The following is a 17919-nucleotide window of genomic DNA, read 5'->3' as shown; positions in this document are numbered from 1 at the left end:
CAAACAAAAACAAATTTTTTAAATAAATAAAATATTTACTACCTGGCCCTTTGGAGGAAAAGTTTGTGACCCCCGGGACTGTTAGAGAGATGAGAGGGTGTGGGGAACGGGAAAGGGGAAGGATGGATAGATGGAAGGATGGATGGAAGGGAGGAGGCTGGAAGATGGGGAGGATGAAGGAATGGATGGATGAATGGGAGGATGGATTGGAGAGTGGGTAGATGGATGGATGGATGGATGGCTGGAAAGATGGGTAAAAGGTGGGTGGAGGAAGGCAGGAAAGAACAATCAACTAGCTAACAAACCCAGGGGAATGTTGGGGGATAGGGGTCCCAACCCCTCCCCCTAACAACAATGAAAACAGCAGCTTGGTTTACATGTCGAGCACTTTCCCAGTGCCACATCTTAAATCTCCCCATCACCCCACGTGCTGGAACCAACTGTGTCTCCCATCCCTCAGATGAAACACCAGATACTCAGAGAGGACAGCGCCCTGCCCGGGGCTGCCTGCAGGCCTGTGAGGACCCATGATGACGGGACCCGGCTCCCTCACTCACACCCCTGCCCTGGGTGGGCACCCTCCTCTCTCTTTACCGCTGGATCCCTGGGCCCTTCCCCGGGGACACACTCACCGTGGGCAGGTGGCAGAGCCCCAGCCGCAGGGAGTGGCGCACCCAGCGGGCATGGTCTGTCTCCACGTCTCCCCAGAAGCTCTGCGTGGAGCAGGGGGCCCCGAGGACATGCTCCAGCATGGCCTCTGCATGGATCTTGTCCGGGAGGAATGGCTGGCGCCTCTGGAAGGAAGAAGGCATCTTGGTATGGGGCCTCATCCCGGAAGAGAGAAGGAGACCCTCATGAGAGGAGAAGAGGTGCCAGGAACCCCATCAGAGCCCCGGGCAGCCCCACAGCGGGCGTTTACACTCCGGGCAGGACCTCTGTTGGGAGACTGAGGGGCTGTGGGCCTAAGGAAACCCAGAAGGGACAAGGGCACTTCCAGGCCAGCTGCCCTCATCTCTCCATGGCCCAGCCCCTGCCCCAGGCTCTGCAGAGCAGCACTCAGTCCATGAGGAGCCCCAGGCAGATGGTGATGCTGGTGAGACCTTGACCCTGACACCTCTGGGAACCTGAGCTCCCCACCTCCCCCCACCCCTCTCCAGCAGCCCACTGGGTTCACCCACTCCTCTGTCTGCTCCCCAAGTGCCCGCCTCATGCTGGGCACCTTGCTTTCCTGACCTCCCAGTGCTTTCATGACATTACAGTCAGGGAAGGATACTTGTACCCATTTCACAGATGAGAAAACCAAGGTTTGCAGTGGAGAAATGAATTGCCCAGGGCCCCCCAGCACAATGAGCACTTACACCCAGGACCCTAAGGCCCCAGAGTCAGGCACTTTCTGCAGCTGGTGGGGCCACCCAGCTCCCCAGGCCTCACCTCGTAAGTCAGGTTCTGCCGCACCTGGCGTCCGTCCCAGGACAGATCCAGCCACTCGCTGAGCACAGCTGGGGTCTGCGTTAAGGCCCCACAGGCCCTGAGGGTGCCCAGGCCCCAGGTGTCCTGGAGCTGACGGGGAAGAGGATGTGGATGTGACTGGGGCACGGGGGGCAGCACAGGGCCCGGGGTTTGGGGCAGCCCGGTGCCGGGTCGGGAGGGCAGGCAATAGTGTACCTGCCCCAGGGAGGCAGCCACGCAACCATCCCAGGAGGTGCTCTGCGTCGAGGACCTGTTGGCCCAGGTGAGCTGCAAGGCCAGCGGCTGCCCTCCGTTCCAGGCAAGCTGCACCTGCGTGGAGACACGGCCAGTGGCAGGTGGATGGGAGAGGTGGGACAGAGGAAGGCTGAGGTCCCCCCATCTGTGTGTCGTGGATTGGGGTGGGGGAAGGTGGAGAAGCTGGTGGTCTCCCTGCCCACCCTCTAGGGGATGGAAGCAGCAAGCGGGAGTTGAGACACTGACTTCTCTTCCAGCTTATGTCTGTAAGAGTGCAGAGCCATGCCTAGACTGCAGACCAGAAGTGTTTACTGGGTGGAAAAATCCCCATTCTCAACACCCAGACTCATCATTTCCCAGGGCAGTGAAATCTGAGCCCCTCACTGGGGCCTGTGGCTTGAAGCCCTAATCCCCAATGTGACAACATCAGGAGGTGTTGGGAGGCGATTAGGGTTAGATGGGGTTGGGGGGGGAGGTCATGATGGGATCCGTGCTCTGTAAGAAGGACCCCACAGAGCTCTCTCCCCAACTGTGAGGACACAGAGAGAAGGCTTCAGACCAAGAAGAGGGCTATTACCAGAACCTGACCGTGCTGGCCCCTTGATCTTGGACTTCTAGCCTCTAGTCTGTGGTTTAAGCCACCCAACCCGTGATGTTTTGCTATGGCAGCCCCGAGCTAAGACAGTTGGTCTCCCTGCTCACCGGGCCCCACCCCATCATTTCCTCCGTGCTGGTCTTAACTGCCTCTGGCTCCTCCTGAAGCTCCCAGCCTGTTCCCATCTCAGGGCCTTTGCACTCGCTGCTCCTCCAGCTCGTCCGGGCTCCTCTTCATCCACGGGTCCTCAGCTGACAAGCCGCCTCCTCCATGAAGCCCTCTCTGATCACCCCATCTAAAGTCCCCTCCCCACCGGACCCCAGTGATTCTCTTAGTACCCTCCTTACTTTCTTTATAGGGCTTATCACAACTCTTAATTTTTTATTCATTCATTCTCTTGAGTTCTGGTCTTTTTGCCTGGCACACACTGGCCTACTGTCTCCCATTTCACAGAAAAAAAAAACCCCAGGCTTAGAGAGGTGCTGAAGACTGCCCAGAGCCTCCCAGTCAGATGCAGAGTCCAAGCTGCCCTATGTGAACCCCTGCAGTGACCAATTAAACAAACCAGCGCATCAGTGATGAACCAGACATGCTCGCGAACTGCTCCTCCCCCTAAAATGAGCTTTATCAACGCAGGGACTACACCCGCATCTCAACACGACCTGGAACACATTAGGTGCTTAATACAGTCCCAGTGAAGGAATGAATGCATCAAGGCCCCCCCGGGGTTCCCAGCTTCAGGACACTGTGATTCCAGAGACGTCCTCGTCTCTGATGGACAAACAAGATCCTCCTCCCCCGCACATGGTCCCAGATGTCCCACCCATGGCCTCAGCCACGCGGCTCACCCACCCCCAAGAGCCGTCTACCCAGGGCCCCGTGGCTGCTCCCCGCTCACCTGCCAGCTCTGCCTGCCGCCCCTGCTCTCAGCAAGGCCACTGGCCTGGGCCTGCCGCCAGGAGAGGCTGAAAGGGTGAGCCAGGGCCAGGCGGGCGGCCAGCTTGCCCTTTCCCAGCTGCAGAGAGGAGGACAGCGCCACCTGGGGAGGGGACAGGCTGAGCGGGAGGCCTCCCCCAGAGAGGGCCTCTCCACCACCCAGCACAGGTCACCTCCTTCATCAGGGTCAAGGGAGTGAGGACTGCTGGCCCACCACTGGGGGAGGCCCTCTGGGAGCTTCAGCCCATTTTTCAGAGGAGTAACTTGAGGATTGGAGAGCAGGAGATAGGGACAAGCATACGACAGAGAGGGGACTGGGGGTTAGAAGCATTTCATGGATCTGAATCCCAGCCCTGCCTTTCAGTAGCCCCATTCCCCTCTGAGCTTCAGTTTCATCTATGAAAGGGGGCTGGCCTGCCTGGCACACAAGAGGCCGTCGCTATGCGTCAGCCACTGGTCTTCCTGTTATCATCCAGGTGGTGCTGGGACCCAGGCTCCCTCCTCCCCGCCAGTGCTCTTCCCGTGGTCCTTTGGGGACCGGGGCTCAGCCCATTTGGACCCATAATGCTCCTGGGCAGGGCAGGGCCCCGAATGCCCCACTCAGGCCACAAGGTGGGCTTCCCAGGTCCTGTTCCAGCCCAACACCTACCTGGTCCTTGCCATCCCAGCCCACAACCAGGTCATCCTGGTGACGGCGTGCTGAATGCTCGGAGGTCAGGCGGAAGCTGCAGTGCCATGGAAGGGGCAGGGGCAGCGGGTGGGTGAGCTCCACTGGGCAGGGAGGGGCGTACAGGGAGGGGGGGCATCAGCTTGAGGCCAAGAGGGTGCCGGGGGCCACTTTGGGGCCACACACGCACGTAATCTGCACAAAATTCAGAAGCTGTCCCCTCACTTGGTCCCCCTGCCACTCAACAGTCCATCAGCATCCCCATGAGAGCCCCATTCCAGGACTTCAAGAAGCCTTGTATCTCCTCCATCAGGAGGTGGAATTTGTTGCCCTGGCCCTGGAACCTGGGCTGGCCTCGTGACTGGCTTGTAGAGTTTGGTGAAGTTGACACTGCAAATCCCCAGCTTCAGCCTTAAGGCCTCAGCTCCATCTGGCTCTCTGGGACCCCTGCCCAGCCATAGTGAGATTAAACCCAGGCTGGCCTGCCAGACGCTGACACCACACAGAGGACAGCCTGGATGTTTCAGCAGAGACTGTCCCAGATCAGGCGACAGCCAACCAGCCCGTGAACAAGTAAGAAAGTTCAGCCAAAATCAGCAGCACCACCTATCCAAGTTAGCGCCTGACCCTGATGCATGAGCAAGACCAGAGAGCTGCCCACAGGCTTGTTAGCAGTGATGAATTCTTACTTCTGTAAGTCACTGAGTTTGGGGTCATTCGTTACACAGCAGTAGCTGACGGATATGCCTTCCGATATCACTCTCAGGCCCCTCACACACGATTACCCCGGCCACTTTGAATGCTCCACACCCGCCTGGTCACACTCAGCTGCCCCATGTTCTCGTTCCATCCTGGGGTACGACACAGCCCATGGCTGAGGCCTCACGGCCTCCTTGCCCTCAATTTTCTTCCTTCATCTCTGAAGCCTGAGTCCAGCTGCCCTGACCTCCGGCACCATCTAACTCCATCCCATAAGGCCACCAACTGCTCCTGCCTTCCTAGACCCCCCAGAGCAGGAGTCCACCTGAGACTCTGCTGCAGACAAAGACCACCTTTGAACCCTCTGGAAGGGGACTGTTCCTACATGGATCCTGGGGAGCTGTATCCAGAGACAGTGGCTGTAAGCTGGTTCTCAAGGCATCATCTGGTCACCAGTCCAGGAGCACTGACCACATGCAGAGCCGCAACCCCTCACTCCCTCTGCCCCAGACCCGCTGGTTTCTGCGCCCAGTAACCACACAGCAGGGTCCACAGGCTGCTCAGCCCATCCATGGGCCCCCGAGCGTGCACACACTCACACACGCACACACGGGCACGCACGACAAACACTGCCCTGGCGTGCTGAGGATCCTCTTTTTCTCTCTGCTTTGAGGGCACACATGTGGCAACCCTGACCCCGGGGAACCCCACTGGGCCACCCAGCAAGCCGTGCCCGCCCCGGGCCAGGGTCTGCACTGCGTCTCCCGCTTGGCAGGCCAGCAGGTCAGTTTCTGCTCTGTGTACGCAGACTCCTCAAACACGAATTGACAGCCCGTGTGTCTGCATGGCCCTTGGGGATGGGGCTGTTTCCTGGAGAGCCTCAGGGGGTCACGGGTGCCCCTGCTGGGGCCACACTCACCTCCCTTGCCAACCTGCAGTCAGCCTCAGCTTGCAAGCCCTCGGGGATGCAGGGGGTTGCCACATCTTCCACACGCTAACCTTGCCTTCCTGCCTTATCACACCCAGGATAAACCCCAACTCCTTGTCAGAGGCTGAGACCATGTGTGTCCTGGCTCCCCTAACCTCTCCCACCTCATCTCCTCCCCTCTGCTCCTCCCGTCAGTCCACTCCAGCCACACTGACCTTGCTGCTATTCTTCCAGCCACAAAACCTATTCCCGCCCCAGGGCCTTTGCACCTGCTGTTCCTCCTCTTCCGCCCATGATGATCTCCCCAGAGCTTCACCTTGTCACTCGGGGCTCAGCTTGAAAGTCACCTCCTGAGACAAGCCTTCCCAGACCACCCACCTGGAGGAGCTCCACCCCCTCCACCCCCAAAACCAAACCCTGCTTGTTTTCATAGGCGTTCTCACTCCTGGAGACACTCTGATGTTATCTTGTTCGGTGTGTATCCCTGCTCACAGCCCTCCTCCCTGAGATCTGGGACCTGGGCCATGCTGCTTCCCGATGGACCCCCAGTGCCTAGAACAGTTACTGGGATAAGCAAGCACTCAGTGATGATGCTGAGTGAATGGGTGAATGCGTGGCTCCTGGGAGACTCACCCTGCAGACCAAGGGTCCCAGCGGGCTTGAGGAAGGGCATGGAGAGGCTCCCATTGAGGCTCCCCTTGAGGGCCACGCCCTGCCCATCCCACAGCACCGTGTGGTGCAGGACTTGGGTGCCACGGGCTCGCTCGTATGAGGTCTGAAGGACCAGCTCCCCAGGAAGGGCGTGGAACTGGGGAAAAAAAAAAAAAGATGGAGATGGGTCACTGGGGAGCCCAGCCCATGTTTCTGCTGAGGGTAGCAAAGGAGAACAGCTTTCAGAAAAGGAAAGACAAGAAGCAAAGCTCTAATTGTTTACTGGGCTGGTAGATGACGTAACGGAGTGGAGCAAGGGGGCAGAAGGGCTATGACAAACCAGAGGCTGACGCCCCCTGTAAAGAGGAGGGCGGCCTCTCAGCTCCACTTCCAAGCTGTGTGGCCTTGGGCTAGTTTCCTGACCTCTCTGAACCTCAGTTTCCTCGTCTATAAACTGGGGTAAGAATAATAGTGCTGACTTCGGTGAGACGAGGGGAGTGATGTGCTCAGCTCAGGGCTGGACCCACGGACGGTGCCACGAGGGGCTGCTGTGGTTGGTAGAAGGATTTCTCAAACATTTAATGAGCTGGTGTGATGTTCCTGACCCAGGGCTGGGGGTTGGGGGACAAAGATAACCAAGACTGACCGTGGCCCTTCAGGGACTCCAGGCTGGTAGGGAGACAGTCACAGAATTAGGAAATGATGGGGCAAGGTGACAAGAGAAGCCATGGAAGATATTCAAGGGGGAAAAGGAATACAGAGAAACAGGCTGCTTGACAAAATAGGGAAGGGCATTCTAGGCAGAAGGAACAGCCTGTGCAAAGGCTCAGCAAGGGGCACTCTCCCTGCTGTTGGGTGCCACAGGAGGATGGTGGAGGAGACTTTTAGGGGGAGGAAGGGAGTTTACTCTTAAATGTCTCTAAAGCCCATCACCACTGCCGCCATCTCGGTCCAAGACACCATCATTCTTGAGACCCTTAGTTCAGTTCAGTTCAGTTCGGTCACTCAGTGGTGTCCGACTCTTTGCAACCCCATGGACTACAGCACACCAGGCCTCCCTGTCCATCACCAACTCCCAGAGTCTACTCAAACTCATGTCCATTGAGTCGGTGATGCCATCCAACCATCTCATCCTCTGTTGTCCCCTTCTCCTCCCACCTTCAATCTTTCCCAGCATCTGGGTCTTTTCCAATGAGTCAGTTCTTTGCATCAGGTGGCCAAAGGACTGGAGTTTCAGCTTCAGCATCAGTCACTCCAATGAATATTCAGGAGTGATTTCCTTTATGATTGACTGGCTTGATTTCCTTACAGTCCAAGGGACTCTCAAGAGTCTTCTTCAACACCACAGTTCAAAAGCATCAATTCTTCGGTGCTCAGCTTTCTTTATAGTCCAACTCTCACATCCATACATGACTACTGGAAAAATCATAGCTTTGACCAGACGGACCTTTGTTGGTAATGTCTCTTCTTTTTAATATGCTGTCTAGGTTGGTCATAGCTTTTCTTCCAAGGAGCAAGCGTCTTTTAATTTCATGGCTGCAGTCACCATCCACTTGAGACTCTGCTGCCCCCTGTAGGTCACTCACTACACAGCAGCCAGAGGAGTCTGAAAGCACCCTTTGGATCAGGTCCTCAAAGGCCTCCAATTTCAGAGAGGATACAATCCCAACTCCTCTCTGTGGCCTGATGCACCCTGCATGATTAGATTTGCACTCCTGCCTGCTCTTTCCCCCTCACCCACTCTGCTCCTGCACAGTGGCCGTTCCTCAAACGTGCCAACGTCATTCCTGCCCCAGGCCCTTTGCACATCTCGTTCCCTCTGCCTGGAAGGCCCTGTCACCAGGTTTCCAAATGGTTAACTCACCTCCTTAGTGGGGCCTTTGCTGGCCACCTAAACAGCTCCCCAGTCATTCCCGCTCATATCACCCCATACTGCAGGCAGGTTCTTTACCATCTGAGCCACCAGGGAAGCCCTTTTCTATAGTAGGTATCAGCGTCTGGTATATTTTTCTTATTTGATTTTCTTTTTGTTGTTGATCAGTCTCCCCACTTGTGGTTGTTTCTTAGTCACCAAGTCGTGTCTGATTCCTGCATGACCCCGTGGACCATAGCCCACCAGGCTCCTCTGTCCATGGGATTTTTCAGGCAAGAATAGTGGAGTGGGTTGCCATTTCCTTCTTCAGGGGATCTCCCTGATGCGTCTCCTGCCCATGTCTCTGATGCTTTGCAGGTGCAGTCTCCCTACTAGACTACATTTGATGAGAGGACGGACTCATCAGTCTGCTCTAAGCAACATCGCCAGCTTCTGGAACAGTGTCTGGCCTGGCACCTAGTAGATGCTCAGTAAATAACATGAAAGGGAGGGAGGGGGGAAGGGAAGAAGGGACATTGAGACCAGCTGAGAATCCATTCCAGCAAATTTTGCCCACATCACAGCCCTGCCTGCAGTGGATCCTCCCAGGAAACCGGACAATTCCTCTTTTCTCAATGGGCTGCCCCAGGAACATCCCCCCCGTCCCCCCGCCGCCAAGCCTGCCCTGGCCTCCTCCACGCACCTGGGGGAAGTTCTGCTCCAGCTTGATGATGTTGGTAAGGCTGTTCTTCGCAGCTGCGAGCCCGGCACCCATGTGGAAATGATGCTCCTCCACCATCAACACAAATGTGCCCTCGGCTCCACCCTCAGAGTATCGTAGCTGGGTCAGAAGGAAAGCAAGGCGGATTTCCTCAGCCAAGTCTCTGATAGAACATTCAGGAAGGTGCTGGAAGTATTCTCTGCCTCCCAAAGCCCCCAGACTTAAAGACCCACAGCTCCCTGGATGAGATGCATTGGGATGACATGAGGTCCAGGAAAGATCCCCTGGAGGAGGGCACGGCAACCCACTCCAGTATCCCTGCCTGGAGAATCCCATGGACAGAGGAAACTGGTGGGCTGCAGTCAATGGGGTCGCAAAGAGTCAGACATGACTGAAGCGACTTAGCACGCACGAGGGTCCTAAGCTCAGGTTAGACCCCCAGGTGTGGCCAGGACAAGCATCTCCCACGCCCTTCATGCTCTAACACTGACTTGCAGGTGGCGACCAGCCTGCAGCAGGCAGGCATTCTAATTATCACTGTAAATGGGAGGGGGCAGTCTGGAGCAGAGGACAGCACGCAGACGGTGCATCAGACAGGCCAGGACCCAGCTCTGGCTCTTCCAAGCATGGGGTGAGTGACCTCTAGCTAGTTCCGTAACCCCCAAGGACTTCACTCTCTAACCAGATAAACTGGGATGATGAAACGCACTTTATTAATGTGTTGATATGGACCCTATGTGAAATCATGTGCTAATTTACAGGCTGGTTGAAGAGCAGAATCACTCAGAGCACATGCTAGAAATATAGACTCTGGGCCCCCACCTAAGACCTGTAAAAAGAGAGCCTCTAGAAACTGGGTCAAGAATTGGTATTTCTAAGAGCTTTCCAGAAACATCATTAATTTAGTGACTCCCCTGTCAAAAATGTCCAACCTGAATCACACCTTACACAAGCAACCTGACAAATTCAAACAGAGCATTTTTGCAAATGATTGCTTGGACACTGCAAAATCATCCACGTGAAAGTTTTCTTTCTTTTTAAAAATTGAATGATAGTTGATTTACAATATTGTGTTAGTTTCAGGTATACAGCTTCAGATTCTTTTCCATTATAGGTTATTATAAGATACTGGTTACAGTCCCTGTGTATACAGTAAATCCTTGTTGCTCAACACAGGAGTTCTTCTTTAAGGTGGTTAATGATAAGAAATGTTTAGGGGGAAGTATATCAGTATCAGGAACTTACTTTGAAATGCATTAAAAATTAAGATGGGTGGAGAGCTGTGTGATAAAGTAAAGCGAAATATGAATGAAAAAATCCAGGTGACAGGTATGTGGGTATTCACAAGGAAGCTGTTTGAATCTTTCAGTGTCTGAGAAATATAATAATAAAATGTTAAAGGAAAGAAAGGTAGGTGGTAGGAAGAGAATCGCTAGATCGGGGTCAGTCTTTGCGCCAAATTCGGCTCACTGCCTGCTTTGTAAATAAAGTTTTATTGGAACACAGCCAAGCCCATTTATTTATATATCGTCTATGGCTGCTGTTTTGTTATAATGCAAAATTGAGTAGTGGCAGCAGAGAGGGTATTGGGTATAAAGGCTAAAATATTTATTATCTGGCTTTTTACAGTAAAAGCTTGCAGACCTCTGTCCTAGATGTTAAGAAACTAAAGAGACAGGACAACTGAATGCCCGGGGTGATCTTGAACTGCATCCCAGATTTAAAACAAACAAAACAGCTCAGAAGGACCTTATTGAGAAAGCAGAATTACTGCACAACTGGGAATTTTTATGATGAGCTGTATACTCAACAGTGACATTATGTCACATGTTAAATTTCCTGGATTTGGTAATTCTACTGTGTTATACAAGAAAATACCCTTGTTATAGGAAACACCAGCTGCAGTATTTATGAGTAAGGACATGCCTCCAGAAACAGCTCAATATTAGTCACAGTACAAAAATATGTGTGTGAATATATACAAGTATATAACCTATGTAAATATAAATAGAAAGACGCGGCAAGATATTAAGAGTTGGTGATATAAGATAAATACCAGGGATGTTCGTACAGCGAGGTGGCTGCCGTTAACCCTGCTGGATGATGTATTTGAGAGTTGGTAAGAATGGTACGAGTGAACCAGAGTCACAGATGCAAGAACGAAACTTACGGTTACCAAGGGAAAGGAGGGATAAATTGGGAGGTTGGGACAGATGTATACGCACTGCCAGAGATGAAATAGGGAACTGGGAAGAACCTACTGTATGGCACAGGGAGCTCTACTCAGTACTCTGTAGTGACCTTATACGGGAATAAAACCTAAACAAGAGTGAATATATGTATATGGATAACTGATTCACTTTGCTGTACAGCAGAAACTAAACGTGTAAATCAACTATATTCCAATAAAATTAATTTTAAAAAAGAGAGCGAAGAGATCCTAACAGTTGTCATCACAAGATTTTTTTTTCCTTTTCTTTTTCTATCTCTCTCTGAGATAACAGATTTAACTAACTCTTTACAGTCATTTCACAGTAGATGCAAGTCAGATTAATGTGCTGTACACACTAACAGTGCTGTACGTCAATTACATCTTAATAAAACTGGGGGGAAAACCAGTTGGTAAATGGTCACTGCCCTATAGTAGCTTTTCTATAGGTTGGAAATTATTGAAAAGAAAGATTGGGGGAAAACTAAGAGGTTCCTTGAGTGATGGTGAGTGAAGTCTGCAGAGCTCTGAGATTGTGTGTGAGGTGCTGGTACACAGCCGGGCACACAGTAGGTGCTCTATAAACAAAGTCAGCCTGGGCCAAGGCCGGTGGGGGGTGCTTTTTACAAAGCTGGGTGGCTGGCAGGATAAGGAAGCGGCCAACTGGTGTGTGTGCTCACTCATCCACTCATCCATTCATTCATTCATTCCCTCCCTGTCTCTCACTAAACACCTACTATATGCTGGGCCCTAGGCCAGGTCCTGGGCACACCTTCCAGGATCTCCTGCTTCGGGGAGGGGGAGCAGACAGAAAGAAACACTGGCAAGCACCGAGGGAAGGGAATCGCAGCTCTCACGGGCCCTCCTGTCCACGCCCAGCACCCCAGACGCTACTCAGAGCAGATGCCTGAGATAGCGATATCCCGGGGTTCCAGGTGAACACAGGACTTGTGGACACAGGGCAGGAAGCCACGCAGAGGCCGTGGGAAAGGCAGATGGAGCACCTGGGGGGTGAGGCTGGCTCAGCTCAAAGGCCGCGTCATCCAGCGCCCAGGAGCGTGCCAGGCTGGGGGGAGGTGGCGCCAGGCACTGGTGGGCAAGACTCCCCTGGCTCCTGGGGGTCTCGTGGGCCCCGGTGGGGGCTGCAAGGCCGGCCCAGGAATGTAAACCCGGGCCTGTTTGGGAAACCTGGAGCCAGGGGTTTCCGAGGGTGGCCCAGCGGGGCCTGCTGCAGGCCGGGGGACACATGTGATGTGTTAACACTCCGCAGCAGCGGGGCCGGCCTGCGCGGCCCCCACCCGCCTCGGGCAGGGCATCTGGAACCAGTTAGGGGCTCAGGGGTGGCCGGGACACGGTTACCTTGGCTGAGGCGGAGGCTCTGCTGGGGCAGCGGCCAAGGAGGACAGGGAGGTGATGCTGGCCGGAGAGCCGCAGCTCTTTGCTGGAAGCAAAGAAGGCGTGAGAGGCCTGGCTTGAGGGCGCCCTGTGCAGGCCGGGTCAGGACCAAGCCAACCACCCCAGCAGAGGGCTGGAGACCCAGAACATGGCAGCAACCCAATGAAGGGCTATTAACATGCCCGGAGGCCTGACGGCCGTGGGCTACAACGATCAGGGCTGCAGCGATGCACGTTTGCATTCCAGCTTGGCCTCCGCCTGGTCCTGGCATGGTGGGCAAGTGCCTCCGTCTCCCCTCCAGCACAGGGGCTGGGTGGTACTCAGCGGCAGGTCTTCTGTGGGCCCACCCATGGGGCCCTCTCGCTTTGGACAGCGAACTTTAAGCCTGGCCCCCTCCTGCAGCCCTGGGCTCACAGCTCCCCTCCCTCGGCTCCTCAGGCCAGGCACTCATGGCTCCCCACTGCCACCTGCCCTGGGGGCTGCCCTGTCCAGGCGTGTCCCTACACCACGTGTGCCAACCTCAGCACGGCTGACACCGTGGGCCACACCAGTCATCGTTGTGGCCTGACCTGCGCATTCCAGGAGGTCTGGCAGTAGCTGCGGCCCCCGCCTGCGAGGAGCCAGTAGACCCTCCTTCCTGGCTGTAACAACCGGACCTTTCCCCAGACACTGCCCAATGCCCCAGGCTGAGAACCGCTGGTCTATATCATTACCAGCAGTTTCCTCATCGCCCTCCATCACCTGGAGCCTGGTGACCCACCTGACTTCATGGCGCCCCAGAAGGTTCCCAGACTGAAGAGCCATACTAGTTATTACTATTCGAGGCCTGGGATGCATTTAGCTTGGGAGAATAAGAACTCCTCATTCGTATCCCGAGCCCCAGAGGTCAAAGATGTTTTATTAGTTGTGTGACCTCGGGCAAGTCATTTGGCCTCTCTGAGCCTCCCTTTCCACCTCTGTACAGTGGGGCTGTGGGGAGGGTTTGAAGCAGTGCTGTGGGTCAGGTGCTCAGCTGAGGCCTCTCCCTCACTCATTCCTCTTCCCCTGGGGCTCCCAGAGTGTGGCAAAGCCCTCACCTGAGTGCCTGGTTGTGGCCTTGGATGTTGAGGACCAGGCTGGTTTGAGAATCGCACGTGAGCTGCAGGGAAGAATGCATCTCTTCCTTTCCCCAGAGCTCCCAGAACATGAGCTGAAGAGGGAACAGGATGGGGTGAGGGTTGGGGAGACAGGCTTGGAGGCAGGGGGGGCCTGAGGACCCTCACATCCCTGTCCGCCCACCAGCCTGGCAGGGCAGATGCCCATCAGACTCGGCCCCATCTGCCCACCCTGGCCGGCTCTCTTGCCGCAGCCCAGGTTTCCAGCCATGGGTCCCCAGTGTCCACCTGTACCCCAGACATCGGCAAAGAGCCGGCATCCTACAGACCTCCCCACCACCCAGGCTAAGGGCAGGAAAAGGGGATTCAGATGAAGTGCTGCTCAGCGGTGGGTCACGGTGACTCAGACCCTCTGCGGGAAGAGTGACATCCTGGGCCCCTGGACTCCGGGAACTGCCCCTCCTCCCACGGCAGAGGGGAGTGAGGGGCAGGAGGATTGCTGGATAGCCCCAAACAGAAGGCTGGAAAAGACTTGGATACATGTTCCATGGCTCGTGAGGGAGAGGGAGGGCCCCACTAAGCAAGCTGAGTTCACACCAAGCGCCACTGGCCCGCTGCATGGGGACTCAGCACAGTTCCTGTCTTAGAGGGTGTGGGGGCGCATCTCAGGAAGGACCCACTACCAAGTCTGAGCCCCTGTTTTGATGCCTACTTGCTACATGACCTTGGGCAGGTCACCGAGAGATGGACCTGTGACCCAAGGATGCTGATGACTACAGCGGCCAGCATCACCAGCAGCATCAGAGCAGCAAAGGCTTCTGAAGCGTCGGCTCGAGCCACACACCATCCCAGGGCCATCACTGGTACTGACTCACTCCATCCTCACAACCCTCACATTAACAGTACCGCTATTACCCCATTTCACAGATGAAGAGACTGAGGGCACAGAGGGGCTAAGGAATCTGCCCAAGGACAGCCAGCCAGCAAATGACAGAGCTGGGACTGGCCTCCAGACACGGCATGTATAGCAACTGTGCTGCTCTGCCTCTTACTGGGGTGTTAGGAGATGAGCCAGTGCATATGGGACCCTCAGAACAGTGCCAAGCATGCAGTAGGTGCTGTGCAAATGCAAGCTGGGCTTTGATTCTGACTAAAAGGCAGAAGCATGGAAAGGACACAGGACCAGGAGCTGGAACGCAGGTGCAGGAGCCCATCCACACCGGCCCCACGGCGGGGAGCACAGAGGCCACTGGTTACAATTATCATCATTAATAAAGCCTTTGCAAACTGTAAAGTGCTGGACAGACACAAGGCAAGACCATTCGCATCAACTGTGCACACAGTGGCCCTCTGCCCCTGGGAACAGGATGGGAGTTGACAGAATTAGCAGGGGAGTCTGCCCCTGCCTGGGCTGGCCACCCACGCCTCACCTGGCTGGCAAAGGGCAGGCCCAGCCTCCGGAGAAGAGGTGCCGTGTGGCTGACATTCACCACCAGCTCCAGGGGGCCATTCACTGGCTGGGCCACCAGGGCTACCGCGTCCATGCTGATCCCATCGTCCCCAGCTTGGAGGACCACACGGGCCTGCGTCTGGGTCTCTAGAGACAGAGAGTGGCAAAGGCTGCTGGGAAATGGGGTTCATTTCCCTTTCCAGTTTAGGGTCGCACCCTGTGGATACCAGTGAGACTGACCTGGGCGAGCCTTTCACCTCTGAGTCCCTGTGACAGCATCTGTCGTGAGGTTCCCTCAGTCTTGGCTTGGCCAGCTCCTTCTCATTGGAATCACTGCTGCTATGACACCTCCTCCGAGCAGCCTCCCCTGACTGCCCCTCTAAAGTACCTCCCAGCCCGTCCTGCTTCCTCTCTCGCCAGGTCAGCTCCATGAGGGCAGGACCTTTATATATTTCCTTCCCTGCTGTGACCCCAGCACTTAGTACCACCCCAGACACATCACAAGTGCCCAGAACCTAATGAGGGAGTGAACAAATCAATGATGCTTTTCTCCAGGGTTAATACAATATCAAATCAATATCAAATGATACTGACCTGCAGCTTGCCTGGCCCAGGCAAGGGTCTGCACCCTCCCCCAGCATGTGCGGGCATCTCTTCCAGTCCCCTGCCTCTGAGTTAGGCCACAACTCAGCTCAGCAGACAGAAGAAACTCCTCCATGAAAGATTCTGGGATCTCGCTCAGCCCCATCACCTGGGGGGCCCTCCTTGGCAGACAAGGACAAACTGGCAACTCTGAGCCTCAATTTCATCACCTACAGAGTGGGCATAGGCTACCCACCTCAAGAGACATCGCCAAGATTAACTAAGATAACACATCTGCGTACTGGGCACATAGTAGGTCTCACGATGGGTCTGTCTCCTTCCTTCATTATGCAGTATTCACCCATGTGCACCTACTATGTGTGGGGCGTGAGTGGGGAGCAAATACACATCCAAGGGGACTCAGTCCCCTTATGCCTGGGGAGGTTCCTGATTGTGGGGACACCAAGAATGTTGACGGGCAGAACACGCCCCCTGAGAGACAGCAGTGGGGGCGGTGAGAGGCCACCGTGGCTGAAGACCCCACCCCAGGCCTCCTGGCCCAGGAACTGGGGCCGTGCGGAATCATTCCTGGGACACCTGTCCCATCACTGGCCCACCGCAGCCCCGACAAACCCTTCCTCAGAGCAGTCTGTGAGACAGTCCCCTGTCTGATCCAGGCGCCTGCTCACCCTGCAGGAGGCTGAGAGCCAAGGATGGAAGATTCTGAGGCCAGAAGAGGACCATCCAGGAGACGTGGGGCCATGCGGGGGTCCTGATCTCTGCCATCCACACGGGATGGCGGGGCGGGGCTGGATCAGAGGCTGGCTCTGGAGTCACGCTGCCTGGATTCATCATGAGCCAGCTGTGTGGCATGGGACAAGTGACTCAACCTCTCTGAGCTTCTGTTCCCCCCCTGCAGAATGGGGATGGTGCTACTCACCACTCCCTGCTACCCATTCACTCAACAGATGATTAACTGATCACCTACTATCTGCCACTCTGCAAACAAAGAGTGGAGTGTGGGGTGGATGGAAGGTGGGAAGTGAGAAATAAGAATATTTAAGAAGTGGGTTACACAGCTTGTTAGAAAGACAAAGTCTGGGAGAGAGGTGGGGAGAGCTGGAGGGAGGTGGGGAGAGCTGGAGGGAGGTGGGGAGAGCTGGAGGGAGGTGGGGGTGCAAATAAATAGGGGGAGAGGCAAGGCCTCAATGAGGAGATGACATTTGAGAAGCAGGTGGTGAGGGGCTGCCTCCTTGTTTCTCCCACAAGGAGTCATGTGGGGAAGAGCATTCCAGGCAGAGGGAACAGCCTGTGCAAAGGTCCTGAGGCAGGAGTAAGCCTCACGTGCTGGAAGAATATCAAGGAGTGGAATGAGCAGGGGCCAGGAGAGAGGTCAGAGGGTCTGATGACCCAGAGGCCCCACTGGGGGCTTCAGGCTTCCCTTGGTGTGAACGGGGTTGTCGAGCAGACTCACTGAGCTATGTACTGAGAGCTTGCCTCAGTGATTACATACACATAGTCACTCAATCAACGCCAGCTCTTGGGACTTCTCTGGTGGCCCAGGGGCTAAGACTCCACAAGTCCCAATGCAGGGAGCCTGGGTTTGATCCCTGGTCAGGGAACTAGATCCCACCTGCCGCAACTAAGAGCTCGCATGCTGCAACTAAAGATCCCAGGTGTCACAGCTAAGACCCAGTGTGGCCAAATAAACAAATAAAAATAAAATTCCTCATTAAAAAAAAAACCAAACCAAACAATAACAAAAACACTCTTATTACTGTTACCTTCCCTTCTTCCTCCAGTATGGGTTAAACTATTTCCCCTTAAAAATTATGTTTGAAGTCCTAACTCCCAGGACCTGTGGATGCGCCCTTATTTGGAAATAGGCTTGGTGGCTCAGTTGGTAAAGAATCCACCTGCAATGCAGGAGACCCGGATTCAGTCCCTGGGTCGGGAAGATCCCCTGGAGAAGAAAGTAGCAACCCATTCTAGTCATCTTGCCTGAAGAATCCCATGGACAGAGCCTGGTGGGATACAGTCCATGGGGTCGCAAGAGTCGGACACAACTTAACGACTAAACCACAAAGCAAGCCAAGGTGAGGTGCTGGGTTGGGATGGGCCGTAATCCAATGGCTAGCATCCTTACAGAAAGAAAGGCAGAGACTCGGGGGCAGAGACCAGGATTATACAGCCGTAAGTGCAAGAATGCCTGGGGCTACCGGGAGCTGGCAGAGGCCAGTAAGGGTTGAATCCTAAAGACTCTGGAGGGAGCATGGCCCTGACCACACCTGATTTCTGACTTCCAGCCTTTAGAAGTTGGGAGAATAAATTTCTGTTGTTTTAAGCCACCCGTTTTGTGGTACGTTCCCTTGACCACCCCGGGAAGTGAATACCCACTCCTTTAAGAGTCAGATTCCAAGGCCAAGGGCATCCTGG

The 17919-nt window shown here is 54.9% G+C and overlaps 1 protein-coding gene across 1 annotated transcript in view; it reads right to left on the bottom strand.

The window, feature by feature from the left end:
- APOLTP (apolipoprotein lipid transfer particle homolog) overlaps positions 1-17919 on the bottom strand; it is a 184119-nt gene that overhangs the window by 26205 nt on the left and 139995 nt on the right. The window contains exons 49-58 of the mRNA XM_086375601.1: positions 14882-15048; positions 13434-13546; positions 12322-12403; positions 8736-8873; positions 6163-6337; positions 3885-4006; positions 3198-3338; positions 1666-1779; positions 1432-1560; positions 633-794 (exon numbers count right to left, since the gene is read on the bottom strand). Coding sequence (XP_086231727.1) covers positions 633-794; positions 1432-1560; positions 1666-1779; positions 3198-3338; positions 3885-4006; positions 6163-6337; positions 8736-8873; positions 12322-12403; positions 13434-13546; positions 14882-15048 — 1343 coding nt within the window. The remainder of the gene's footprint in view (positions 1-632; positions 795-1431; positions 1561-1665; positions 1780-3197; positions 3339-3884; positions 4007-6162; positions 6338-8735; positions 8874-12321; positions 12404-13433; positions 13547-14881; positions 15049-17919) is intronic.

The sequence above is a fragment of the Bos grunniens genome, chromosome 25, assembly GCF_055505025.1.
Source record: "Bos grunniens cultivar Pamir isolate PY7600 chromosome 25, Bosgru_T2T1.0, whole genome shotgun sequence".
Taxonomy (NCBI): domain Eukaryota; kingdom Metazoa; phylum Chordata; class Mammalia; order Artiodactyla; family Bovidae; genus Bos; species Bos grunniens.
This window is presented reverse-complemented; position numbering and strand designations above follow the sequence as displayed.